We start from the raw sequence: 13,077 nt of genomic DNA, 5'->3' as shown, positions 1-13,077 counted from the left end.
AGGAGAGGCAACAAACGTTTCCGTCAGACATTAACACTAGATTTCATAGCCCGAGTTTAGAGATGGACACACTTTAGCCAATGGTTCTCATTATAGCAATCTTGCTGGCAGACAGTGCGTAGCACAAAACGAGTTCACAAAACCATAGAAAAGGCGCGGACGACGTTGCCCAGCCCGGTGCATGGATTTAGTGCATGTTCTTTTTGTCGTGGCACACTCTGCAGGTTCGGATATCGTGGCCGCATTTGCAGAGCGACGACCCACGGTGCTCGTCCCCTGCATTCCTGGAATGGGTGTTGGTTCGACTCTTGCCGGGTGACTTGGTCGGGCTCGTCGTTCCCGACTTGACCGGAGTGCGTGAGCTCGAAGTAGTCGTGGTAGTTGAGGAGGAAGTGGTGGAACTCTCATGAGCCTCGTTACCCTCGTCTGGGCAGATGATTCCCAACACTAAGTTGTTCGTGACGGGCATCTGACGGTACGCTGCTCCAGGATCCTGATATACGTCTCTGTTGCTCACCGGCAGCATTGCCTTGCTGCTGCAACAAACTATTAACGCGGCATTCCCGTCGGCAAACGCCCTGGCCATGCCGTCCGCTTCATACGGCTGCAGCTGCTGCTGCTGCTGCTGCTGCTCATAGGCCTGTGGAGGCGAAGGCTGTAGTGCCGGCCTCTGTGGCGCCATCTGGCCAACCATAGTGACGAAGGCATTTTGCGAGGGATATCGAATGTACTGAATGACCGCCGGGGCCTTGCAATCCTTGCAAGTGGTTATCTTGTGACGACTATAGCATTCCTTGCACACCAGGTACGTTTTGCGCAGCCGACACCTATCGCAATGTATTTCCACCTGTACGAAGCCAGGCTTGGAGTCACCTTTCTTGTTCCTCGAGGAGCTGCTTGTGGAGGATGTGGTACTGCTGCTGCTGGTACTTTTTCTGTTCCTCTTCTTTTTGTCTTCGTTCTTGGTGCTGCTACTGCTGGTACTGCTTTTCTTCTTTTTGTGGCTGCTATCGGTGCTGGTACTGCTTTTCTTTCCCTTCTTTTTGCTGCTGCTCTTGCTGCTGCTGCTCGTCTTTTTGCTGCTGCTCTTGCTGCTGCTGCTCGTCTTTTTGCTACTGCTCTTGCTGCTGCTGCTTGTCTTGTTCGTCTTGTTGCTGGTGTTTTTGCTATTGGTGGTTGACGACGTGGTGGTACTGGAAGTGCTCGACTTTCGCCTCCCCCGGGCATGTCCGCACATGCACTGAAAGACAAGCGAGTCGACCTTACGGGGATGAGTGATCTGTATCAGTCCTCTCGGATGCTGCGCTGCTTCTTGCCGGGGCACCATCGCCATCATCGGCGGTGACGCCGCCCTGTACGGCAGCATCTCATAGCTGGAAACTTGCATCATGCCAGTCCTCGCACCGTTAGTGGAAATCTGTTGCTCTTGAAACTGTATATAGCGTCCCGCCGGCTGCTGAGGCTCGTACGGCGCCACTTGGTCCTGTGGCGAGTACGTGAGCTGTTGCCGCTGAGATTGCGAATATGTCTGTCCATAAGTCGGCATGTTGTCGTAGGCGCCATCTTCGGCCGACACACCCTGGTCTTCGACCAACTTACCACGAGGACTGACGCGTATGCCTTCAGGTAGGTCAACGTCAATGTTGTATTTGTAGAGGCGCTTGGTGACTGTCTCGGTAGTGACGACCTGCATGCCCAGCTTGTCGCTTGGCAGGTACCGCTGTCTTTCTCCCAGGGCCGCCGCTCCGGCTGTCTTGATCACCTCCACCTCGTACATCGGGCAACAGCAAGGCTCGGTGTCGCGATGGCGGTGCTTGCGGTGGGACTTGCGATGCTTGTGTTTCTCGCTGCTCGTGCGGCTCACGCTGCTTTTGCTCTCTGACTGCCCATCAACCTTATCCGGGACATTCCCCGCCGGTGACGCCTCTTCTTCACCCTTGATGCTGCCCTTGTCGCTCCTCCTCGACTCGTGAGACGATGCCTTCATGGCCGCTTGGCCAGGCTGTTCGGATCTGCGAATGACGTCGTCGATGGAGGATTTCTTCCGAGAGCAGGAACTAGGCTCTCCGGGCCCGATGGTGGCATTGAAATTTTGCGTCCTCATCGAGGTAAAGCTCGAAGCTACCCTGGACAGAGGTATGCGAAATTCACGAGAAAAAAAAACTGCGGTGCGATTCAAAACTTGTTCGCCAGACTAATTGCCAATGACCGGCGCATTTGCTATCTCGTCCGCTGTTTCTACGCATACGAACATATCTGTGAATCCGGACCCAAGGTTCTCTCTACAAAGGGTTCAAGGCAATTATCAGCGAGGCTACTGTCAGTTCGTTAGATTAATAGCAACGGCGCGCGGTGTCAGTGTCTTTGGTGTCTTGGTGTCGCGTTCTGTTGACCAGTCCTGATTTCTTTAAATATGCGCAGTGCCACGACAGCTCGAGCTAGGGTCATCTAGTCATGGTCCGAATTCTCAAAGCCGTTCGTAAATAGGAATGATCCAGGACTCGAACGCTGCATTTTGACTGTCGTACTTCTGGCTGATTTGTTTCGCAAAAGCGTGGGATCCTTTCAGGCGCGTGTTAGCACTCAATGAACCTAAACTAAACTACATTGTTTCTCGCGACTCTTGTGCTTTAAAAGATGTCGCTAAGGGGAATATTCTGAAATTTAGTATGATTACTTTTACTTAGAGCTCAAAACATCTTACTAGCGAGCTTTAGTCTGAACGTATACGTCTTGGTGTTTACTAAATACCGAAGGAAGATCGGAGACGCAGGCCGCAGGAGCAGTGCTAGTAGCGACACCTCGCGACGCTTGTGTTGTGAGCCTTCACCAAATGAAAGAGGGACACTTTACGTTAATGCTTATGTTGCTGCCAACGGCTCTACAAAAGCTGCTAAGTAGTAATACAAGAAATAGTTCTGCTTGCTGTGGTTGAATTCAGTGCCACACGATGACGCCACCAGTGCTACTGCTGGAACTTAGTGGCACATGCCACGCCCGGTTTCAAAGGGGAATCGACTCATAACCATCATCTAATGTTTCCATCTCCGGCATTCTTCTATGTAATAAAGGGCCCCTCACCAAGCCTCATAAGAAATTTTGGTTATACGCGTACGTTATGGTATGTAAACACCACTCGAGGCACGTTCTTTAGTAGCAAAGCTAAAAACAAATGAATTTCGTAAGGCAAATATGCGAGGAACGTCAGCTATCTTACCCGCGCTCACAAGCAACATTCCTCTCACGCCTTCTCTCACAAAAACCCACTGACTTCTGTTTTTGAAGACAAGGTCTTAGCTGACTTCACACGGCTTTGGCGTATCTGGGATCTAGGTATCTTGTAACCACTTCCTCAACAAGAACGGTCTTTTCGCCTCTCCATGGTTTCGTAGCGAGTCGCAAGAGGTATCAAATCGTAAGTCTTAACGAGACAAGAAGAGATAATTAGTCGCAGAGCATAATATTAACGGTACGGACGTAATTAGCGCCAATAGAGCCTAAAATTAACGATGTTGCATTATTACCCTATAATGGGCGCATCACAGTAAATATAGGCATACTGAGGCAAAGTCGCCGTACTGCAAATTTTTGGGATATCGAGCGAGTTTGCTTAGACTAAGCAGCAGTGATCGCACGAGGCAATAGTGTCTGGAAAGTGACTTCGGCGGTGTCCTCAAGAAGTGAGAATTGGTCCCACAGTAAGTAAAATTAACGATACAGGCGTAATTAGCGCCAAAATAGTGGGAGATTAACCACATTGCACCATAAGTTTTACTATCTCCGGTATCGGCCCACATGACCTCTTGTTCCAAAAAAGAGAGCGCCAAACGCCGGCGCTAGAGAAGACAACGTCGATGTAACTAGCGTGAAATACGATACGATTAAGACACGAAATGAATGACTAACTAACATGAAGAAGAGATAGAAGGGGGCGATATAATCAATATTAGATCATTTAATCCTTTGAGCAGTCATTTACGTCGACCTTGTCTACTTTAGCGTCGACAGTTCGTTGACCCTTCATTCAAGACTTGCGCCCCCCAACTTCCGCAACCTTTCTTTTCTTTCTTTTCTTGCTAGACGGCGAATTTCATAAGGCTGTTCTAAGCGCTCCACCAGAGGCCCACGATTCACGGGAATCCGCGAGTTGTACTCCGTTGATGTTGTTCATAGCTACGCTGCAGGCGGCATGCCTGTGACTCGGAAGCGCCATTCTGTTGGTGTCACTCGCCGCCCATCAAGCTCCTCCGAGAGCGCAAGGGCTTTTGTATTAACTTTATGTTGTTCTTGCGGCGCATATTGGTGTGGTTCTTTGCAGACACGTCCATACGTCTACGAGCGCGTGACCTAAGCGCCACAAGTGTCTGAGACGTTCAAATTAGCTGAGGGGCCCTTATACGGACAGCGTAAAACACCTTTTTAAAAAGTGATATTGTTTGTCGCTACTGGACTCCTTACAACCGTGTCAGAAAGCTGTTCGCAAAAATTATCGTACAAAAAGATGTAGGCGCCGTTATTGGTCTGTTCACTTAGGTACGTAGTAGCTCTCTTCAATATGTAGTGCCAAAGAATTAAACTTTTCGTTAACTAGAATTACCTGCGACATGTTCAAGCGGGGCAATCACTCGCGGGGAAGAAGATACTTACCCGCTTTGACCCTCCAAGCCCTGAAAACCACCAGAACATATAAATCAATTGATATAACACGCACCATTATGTTCGCTATTGTCAAATTCACAAGGCTCAATAAAATGCGACATTTTCACCCGAACTGCGAAGCTGTGGCAGCCATAGCAAAAGTTTAGCGCTTGAACTCCGGACGGTGTTCCGTAGACATACGCGAGTGAAATACGTGGGCGCCATGCAGCATACGAGGCAACACCTGCAAGGCAGATGACTCCCTGGCAGCCACCAGGCGTCTAAACCATCGGCGTTAGTTAGCGTCTAGTGCAACATGTAGATAACGTTAGCTTGACGCTTACTGCTGATAGCAGGGATGCACAAAACGCGAAGTGTACGCACCGTCAATGCTCGGCTCGGTGGTGGAGCCGGGACAGCGTTCTGCTTTCCGCTTTTTTCATGCGCGCTGCGCGCACGCGTAAGATAAGCGCACTGGCATTCCTGCTGAGTTGCTGTATGTATGCACTGATCTCAGCGCAACGGACAGCAAACGTCTAGTAGAATATTATCAACGTAGCACTAATCAGCTGGGCTGGGTATCCAGGACCTATATTCGGGAGGGGTATTGCGGGGACAGCGGTGGGCATTTTGAAATATTCACTTATTTTCACTTGTGGATAGAGAACACCGCTGTCATATAATAGCATAAACGTATTATAAATTTGAAAATATTCAAATAATGATATATACGTAAGGTAGGTTAAACACCATATCGCCGCAGTGAAAATTTTAGGGGGTATCAGAACCAGTGCCAGATTAAGAAATTGTGTGGCCTAGGGCTAAATTTGTTTTGTGACGCAAGTTTTTATGACGATCATGACGACGACGATCACGGTTATTGGTTAAGATGCTAAGTCTTTAGACCAATAAGTTTCATTTGCTTTTTCGAGTTTATCCTCGGATAAAAGGCTGCATGCCTATGAACCTACGTACGTACCAGAGCAGCTAGCTTCTTGATTTAGCGTTAGCAACACTTCTGTTGCGAGAAAACGCTTCTTTTCTTCTGTTAGGGTGTTAGATGATGATTTTTCTCAAACGGGTGCGTCGCTATGATTTAACCGTGAGGCTAGTCGCAAATCTATGAACTGCTGCATCGCTATCACTCAAAAGAAAGGCAACCGCGCGTTGCAAAACACAAAACAGTTTAGTTACACATGGACACTTGTTCTCGCTTATGTGGCGTACAATCTAGGCGAATACCAGAAAACGCGTTACTAGAAGGTGCACCTTCGTCTCTTATATGGGAAAAAAACAAGAAAGGAGGGTCGCTTGCGGGCACCCATCGAGCAAAGGAAGACAGCTTCTGTGCACGAAGAGCAGGACACTTCGTTGTACAATACGTTGTTTGCTTCTATTTCAGCTACTACTAAACCCTTTATAATAATAATTATTGTGTTACGATGCTCCGTGAACGACGTTTTACAACTTATTTTCAACAACCAATGTTTCCGATGGCGCCCTGGGGAAAGGCTTTTTAATATTGTTGGAGGGCCCGTCAAAGAAACATTTATCATGGGGCGCACTGGCAGTCGGGTGTCCTAATTATCCCATCAGATAATGTAGCCCTAGTCAGAACCACTTAACCCATTTCTGCCCCGCCACAAGGTGCCGACTACTATCGACCGTTTCCCGTCGGTCTCATCTCATGCCACATCTTGGCGCAATATCTCTAGCGCCACTGGCGACGCTCCTATTCACGGCAGCGTTCTGAGACACGCGGTAGCTATCACCAGGGCGATGTCCCTTCTGCAGAGCGGCAGCTGCCTTGTGTGCGGCGTCGCGCTTACACGTTCCACTAATAGTTACCAACACCATCCGAGGACTTCAAGCGCAGTGCTAAGCAATGCAATCGCTGCCCATGCTTCGCCCATCAGGCGAAAATGCCTCTCTCTGTCTTTTTTTTACTGGCTTGCCGTCACTGCACCCTTAATCTCTCAATCACCGCTTAAGGGTGCTGAAGATGTCTTGCGCGATAGCAGCCGATGAGAAATTAGTCTGCAAGAGGTAGACTAAATGATAGAAGTCTAAAGGGCTGGTAGATAAGAGCGATAGAACAGACTGGTCAAAGCGTGAAGTAAAAACGTAGGTCGCATGGATTTCCCTCGAGGGCAAGGTGGAACCATGGCTGTAACGAAACCGATACCAAGAGACAGCCTGTTAATATCTGTCTACGCATGGCACCTTCTTTAGTGGAGCAGGTATATGCATGGAGTGGCAGTGCGCTAGGAGACACTGTGCTGCACCTGGTTGTACTTACCATGTATGGCACACACCTGGCGCGGTCAAAACGTTTTCGTATTGTAGTGGAACTATCTGGAAGACCTTGCGAAGGGTTCATATACAGGTAAGTTTTAATGTCACCGAGCTATATTTAAATGGCAATTTAACCCTACCCTATTATTTCATCAACAAAACCAAGCCAATCTGAAACTACGTATATAGCAGCCGCAAAAACCTTGTTTGCCTAGTTTCAACGGCGATATATACAAAAGCAATATTTATAGTCAAGAACGAACACTCATTTCCACTTCTTGTTTAAAGCGAAGAGGTCACTGCAAGAAAAGTCTGACCCGTTTTCCAGAGCCAAGTCTGGTAATGTACAGGGCGTGTTAGGGACATCACAATTTAGAGGGAACACCTAACTTGAGATAATGAAATTCACTTACGCGTTCCAGCTGTCTCTATAGGTGATAGTGGCCGTGTTTATTCTAGCGTGCTAACAATGCTGAAGTTTGTTTCTTTCAAGTATCCCACATACTGTACTACCTTATGGTGTCCAAACATTTGTTTTTTAAACGTCCATCCCCTTTCTCTGTTACTACTGTGACACTTCCGCGACATTCTCAACTTGTGACATTAAACCTGCTCACCTATCATTTAAGACCTAAAGGAACAATTACTTTTGATGCCGGCATGGTTCGTAACGTCACTTGACAAGGTGCGGAAAGAGGCCATTAAAAACGCGGGAGCGTAGTATACGTTAAATCGATTTGAACGGTTGTTACCTCCAGGAGCGTCCAAGATGGTCAGGATTGGCATGATAATGTCGTTCACTTTTCAAGAATCGTTTTGCGGCGCGTCTTCCTATCGATTGGATAACTAGATCCCTTACAAGTTAAATTGAATTTCACTTCACATTTGATTTCAACTCCATCTTTATTTCGCGTCTTTTTATGCATAGTATGCTGGGTACGTGGCAGAAAAGCCAATGACAACGTTGACTTGAAGTCCACCCTCCCCCAAACAATCTGCAACGTCCGCATTAACTCGAACTAAAGGAAATTGTCCTGTAACAGCATTATTTCAACATTAAAGTCGAGGCAGTGATTTCTTTGCGTAACCTGTTCAGTGAGAGCAATGTTAACAAGTGGCTATCCATAATATGACCGCGGTTTGTTAAAACCGAATCGTATAAGGTGTACCCGCCTGCCTCATGTACTGAGTATCACACATTCCACGCTGAAGCTGAGACGACTTGATTAGTCACCGTAAAATGCCCGTCGTATTGACTATGCTTAAATTTGGAGCGCGTCACTAATGAGCAAACCTGTGCAGCCGTATACTGCACAGCCTGCTAATACTAATATCCGGTGCTGCGATCGTTCTGACACCTTGCGAATTTGGTCTACGTTTCGAAGCAATTCTTTTTTTAATAGAGGCCTAATGTAGCACTACCGTGCGCAGATGTATAATCAATGCAAATTTGTGCGTTCATAGCGCAATATTTTGTAAAATGTCATCAAATTACAAAGCCGAACCCGTTATCTTTTCGGTAGAGCGTGCGCTGAATGCGCCTGCATGAAATAGGCCTATCGCGGCAGCCGAAGGCACTAAATGTTCCTGTGACGCTATCACGCGTTTAGCCGACTTTTCCTAGCTTCAGTTTTATCGCGTAAAGCTCGCTCATAGTTCGTTCCTTTCTTGATGGCTCCAACATCCAAATGCACCCCCCGACCCCGATTCCACCATGCCATGGAGCTCACGTAGATAATTCTTGGAGGCGTACAGGTGTGTATATATGGGACACGTCCTGCCACAGACACCTGAGCTACATGTACTAGCAAAGCGGAATAGTCGTCAGCCCTCGGCGTTTTCGTGTGGTTCTTCATCGCAAAGCATGACCAAGAACAACGCACACTGCTTAACAAAGGTGGCGTCATATGAATCGGTGTATTCAGCATGGCATGACATGCAACCGTGGAGGAAACTTCATGCATGCAGTGATAGCATATACGCAGCAAATATTGCTGGTCTGCAGGCCCCACTGGACGTCTGCTGCGGCTGTAATGTGAACAGACCTTTACAGAGCGACGCACTGTCAAAAGGCAAAAGAAAGTGATCAGGGCGTGAGCCTGCCTTTACCAGCCGCGGGCCCGAGAACTCCGGCACCAGCTCGCCTTCGGAAGGCGGCATGCGCATCTGTTCTGCAGAAGCAGGGCCGGCTGCGACCTGCAGGCCCTGCTTGGGCTGCGGCGGCTTCTGCTTGGGCGGCTCCTTCATCGGGGCCGTGCCATCGTCGCAGTCACAGAACCAAGCCATATCGGTCCCGGCGCAGACTCAAGGGCGTCCGAAAAGCCTCTGCGACCGACACGCGAGTATCAAGGACGCAGCCAATTAAAAAAAGAAAAGGATGGCTAGATGAACCAGCTTTGTAAAGAAGAACAGTGGACAACACGAGTGTCTCTGACCGGTTTTCCATCGGCACAGCCAGCCTTTCCTTCACGGTGCCGGCTGCCGATTTGGTTTTTTTTATAAACATATTTGCAGGAATATCTCAAGCACTCAAGCACGAATACCTCAAGCACTTGCACATGCACTTGCCTCCGGAATAACTACTTCATACATTTTAAACAAAGCTTGTGGACAAAGGGTTACGCCAAATTACGTTTTATTTGTGCGTGCTTGCGCTGCCCGTGTGCGAGGCACTACGTCTTAGTGGCAAGCGCAAGCGGTATGTGCACTGCGGCCACTGGTCGCCGAAACGTGTCACTCCGCTCGTTAGCCGATAAACAGGTTCAGACCTGCGAGCCTTCCGTGTAACAATTACATCACATTTTGCGACATAGGCGCTAAGCCCTAGTGCCTATGCTGTATTATATAACGCACATAAGTATATGTCGGAGTTTATGCGAAGCGGTGTACATCCGCTGAAAAAGTTAAACATGCAAGTGCAACCACCCTCCCGTTTTTATTCATTTATCTTGATGGGACTCCCCGCCCCTCGACGCTACTCTTGATGCGGCCATGTCTTCGAGCGTGGAACGATGCTCACAAAAAATAAACATGCTCATGCTTTCTTTAGCAGCGTCACTAAAGACCTGATTATCACGGCAATGAGCACTGCATATATACCTATATAAATATTGCGGGAGGGGTTGTTTGGAGCGTAAAAATGCAGTGGACAACATTATTTGTGTAAAGCTGGACTCGCACGACGGACCGAATAGCGTGAAGAGGCATGAAGTGACTGAGCTGCGACAAATCGCACCGCTAGCAGCTCGTCTACGACGTGAGTCGGTGGTGCTGCAGATTATACATATATAGTCTGAACTAACGTCATCGTGTCCTATTAGTCTGAGAACGCACCGAGGCTTCGTACGTGAAAATCTCCGTCATGGACGCAGCTTCTCACGGACGAAGCCTCACGTGAAAACCATTGGGATGGTTTGCAAAAATGTCATCATGGTCCCTATGTCTGGTTGCTATAGGACGGTGAAAAGCTCTGTCCGTGAGGTCACATGAAAGTTATCTATACTCCCAAACGCAGCTGCGGACCGTATACGATGTCCGTGGTACTGCGGTCCATGTGCTTGGTGGAAGCACGCAGCGTGTGCATAAAAGAATGTGCTATAGGTCCTGTGGTCGCCGTGTGACGAGGGACGCATGTCAGCGGTGGTGCGACGTCTCCATCTACACCGCCTCCGCCCTTTGATCCTTTGGGCCAGGACGACGCTTCGAAGCAGTTCAGTATATAGCAATTCGTATTGCCGCCGGACTTTTTCTTTGCTATGTCGCGCCCATATAGCTGTAAACTAAGAATCAAGTGCACTGCGAGTCAGAGTGCGGCCGAGCTAATATCTCGGTCACCGGGTGAACTTGGCGGCCAGTTCTGCAGAAAGGGCGCCGCGCAATGTGCAAGCTTGAGCGCTGCATTTCTTTCGCCAGGCCACTCATCGAATTAAGGAACAGTACATGCATCGAACATTCCGATTGGTGGGTGACAGTTCAGTGGACCTCCTCGACGAGAAAAAAAAAGGGGTGGGGGCGGGATTAAGGTGAGACAAGGATCCATACATAAAGACGCGGCCAGCTAAGGAGGATATCCATCGCTCTCTCCTTATTTGCTGACTTGAACTTAATTTCTTACCTGATAACTTCTTGCTTTTGACTGCGCGATGATTATGACGCGGTCAGCACGCTAACGCCTGAGGGACAGTGGGGTACAGTCAGCCGCTGCGTGCAATTCTGCGCTTGTCTGCACACAGCGGGCTGCTCGCGTCTGTGTCTTGCAAGCGACATCGACTCCGCTATGCTGAAGCTTTATATTATTACCGACCTTAAGAATACGTTGGGTTTTGTGGCCGAGACACGCACTTGTCTCGGCCACAACACATGCGTGTCTCGGCCACAACACTTGTGGCCGAGACACCCACATCCGACCACCACGCGGTCTTCAGCACACACATGATCGCCCGAGAACGCCTGCATACAACACTCGCGCCAAAAACAAACACACTCTTGCGCAATGAAGAACGAAACAGCTCTCAAGGGCCGATCGGCAATGCAAGCCATGATTCGTGAAACCGTGAGACGGGCGCATACTGTGTCGCTCACCTTGACTTCAGAGCAGGACCGCTGAGACGCACACGAAGTTGGGCAATTTTTTTCGCTGCCTCCCGGCAGCAGCGCGCCCCTTAGTCAAAAATTTTGGGTGTCCCCTCGGGCTAGTTGCCGGCCACCATTCAGTAGCTGTAACAGCCGACTGGGCCCCCGCGAGAGAGCGGCGTGCACTTTGGTTTCCTCTTCCTCTTAACGCTGCACCAAGCGAGCGGTTGGGTCTGTAAACGGCCGCTTAAAAACTAAGTGCGGTGTGGTGATGCACATGGATTAGTGACAGAAGAGTATGAATTCGCATATGTATGATACAAATGCTTCATTGTGGTCGAAAAGACGCGACTCTGAACAAGCTCCCCCACCTCTTTTTCTAATCATTTTTTTTATTATTATTTTTTGCCCCCACGGTATCTTCCTGCACTCTGCACCGTGGTCGGGATTTCTGTGGTCGATTGCCTGAAGTGCTTTCTTGTGGTTCAATAAACGTCTGCTCTGGCATATATGGCTCAATCACGGAGGCAATAACTGCAGCGTCACGTGCTCTAGCATTTACGTTCTTCAGAAGTTATCAACGCCCGGCGCAAATTATAGGATTAGGTGCACAGTTGGCGATTAAACTAGCGCATGAATGCTCCCGCATGTATCAATATATCGCGCAAGGAGCAGCCAGTGTTGCACCGAATTTGAGCCTCGGTCATTTACTTCGACACGGTTATCACGGAAGGAATTTCTGCTGCGTAGTCGAGCTGACTTGAAATTTTCCGAACAGATCAGAGGGAGACTAATGTGCTTAATAAACCCTGTCTTCCTAATTGTTTCCTTGGTTGTCGGGCATCGTGCGATAATGGTCTATTATTTATCTGTAATCAAAATTTACTGATCAACTTTCCATTAATGACTCTAGCATGTTCTAAATGTGCAAGTAAAGTCAGTGATTACTCAAAGCGTGTCCATGTAGCATGAACGCGAGACTAGTGCCAATTAAACATGCGTCCCATATAACTTTCCTCCAAGGCCTTCTTTAATCACAAGATTGACAAAATGTTGGATACCAACTCCATTGTGAAATATTTGGTGGCGAATGTCTCCAAACTGATTTTAGCCTTACAATTTTTACTGTAAATGAACACGAGATCAGAACTTATTGCATTCATTCCTAAAATATGTGTACTCAAGCGTCCAAATTATAAAAAATATTTTCGGTAGTTTCAACTTCATTAGCTCAATTACAATCATCGCCTAAAGCACTTTGCCGTAAATAATGCATAGTCTGTCCTTCCATTCTTTTCCTTTATGTATGTGTAGCGTGTGGCAATGCACTATTGGTTTCGTAAATTGCACGCATGCCAGAATTTCGTTGCATGGCAACACATTGGCAAATGGGTTGCAAGTGTATCTTGCAAGTGTATCTTGCAAGTGCATCTTGCAAATGTATCTGCGCGTTAGGTTCTTGACCACTTTGCTATTTTCAGTGTGATAAGTATCCCCGTGAAGTGTGTAATAAGCATTCCACTTTGGAAGCTTGAAAATCTATTTAACGTAATTGTAGAATATAAAGCAAAA

General features: G+C 48.1%; 1 protein-coding gene across 4 annotated transcripts; it reads right to left on the bottom strand.

The window, feature by feature from the left end:
• Positions 1 to 17: 17 nt before the first annotated feature.
• On the bottom strand, positions 18 to 11,722 carry LOC135899519 (pinin-like). 4 transcript variants are annotated; one of them, XM_065428792.2, is made up of 4 exons: positions 11,515 to 11,722; positions 9,037 to 9,258; positions 4,648 to 4,667; positions 18 to 2,126 (listed from the first exon to the last, which is right to left on the bottom strand). In XM_065428792.2, the coding sequence occupies exons 2-4, from the start codon at positions 9,217 to 9,219 to the stop codon at positions 188 to 190; spliced, it is 2,142 nt and encodes a 713-aa protein (XP_065284864.1). In that variant the 5' UTR covers positions 9,220 to 9,258; positions 11,515 to 11,722; the 3' UTR covers positions 18 to 187. The 4 variants fall into 4 exon arrangements, with proteins under 4 accessions (XP_065284864.1, XP_065284865.1, XP_065284866.1 ...); XM_065428793.2 differs by having other exon boundaries at positions 9,043 to 9,258; XM_065428794.2 differs by having other exon boundaries at positions 18 to 2,012; positions 11,515 to 11,721.
• Between the last annotated feature and the right edge of the window lie 1,355 nt (positions 11,723 to 13,077).

Source organism: Dermacentor albipictus, chromosome 4 (assembly GCF_038994185.2).
Source record: "Dermacentor albipictus isolate Rhodes 1998 colony chromosome 4, USDA_Dalb.pri_finalv2, whole genome shotgun sequence".
NCBI classification, from domain to species: Eukaryota; Metazoa; Arthropoda; class Arachnida; order Ixodida; family Ixodidae; genus Dermacentor; species Dermacentor albipictus.
The sequence above is the reverse complement of the archived record's forward strand: the minus strand, read 5'-3'. Positions and strand labels throughout refer to the sequence as shown.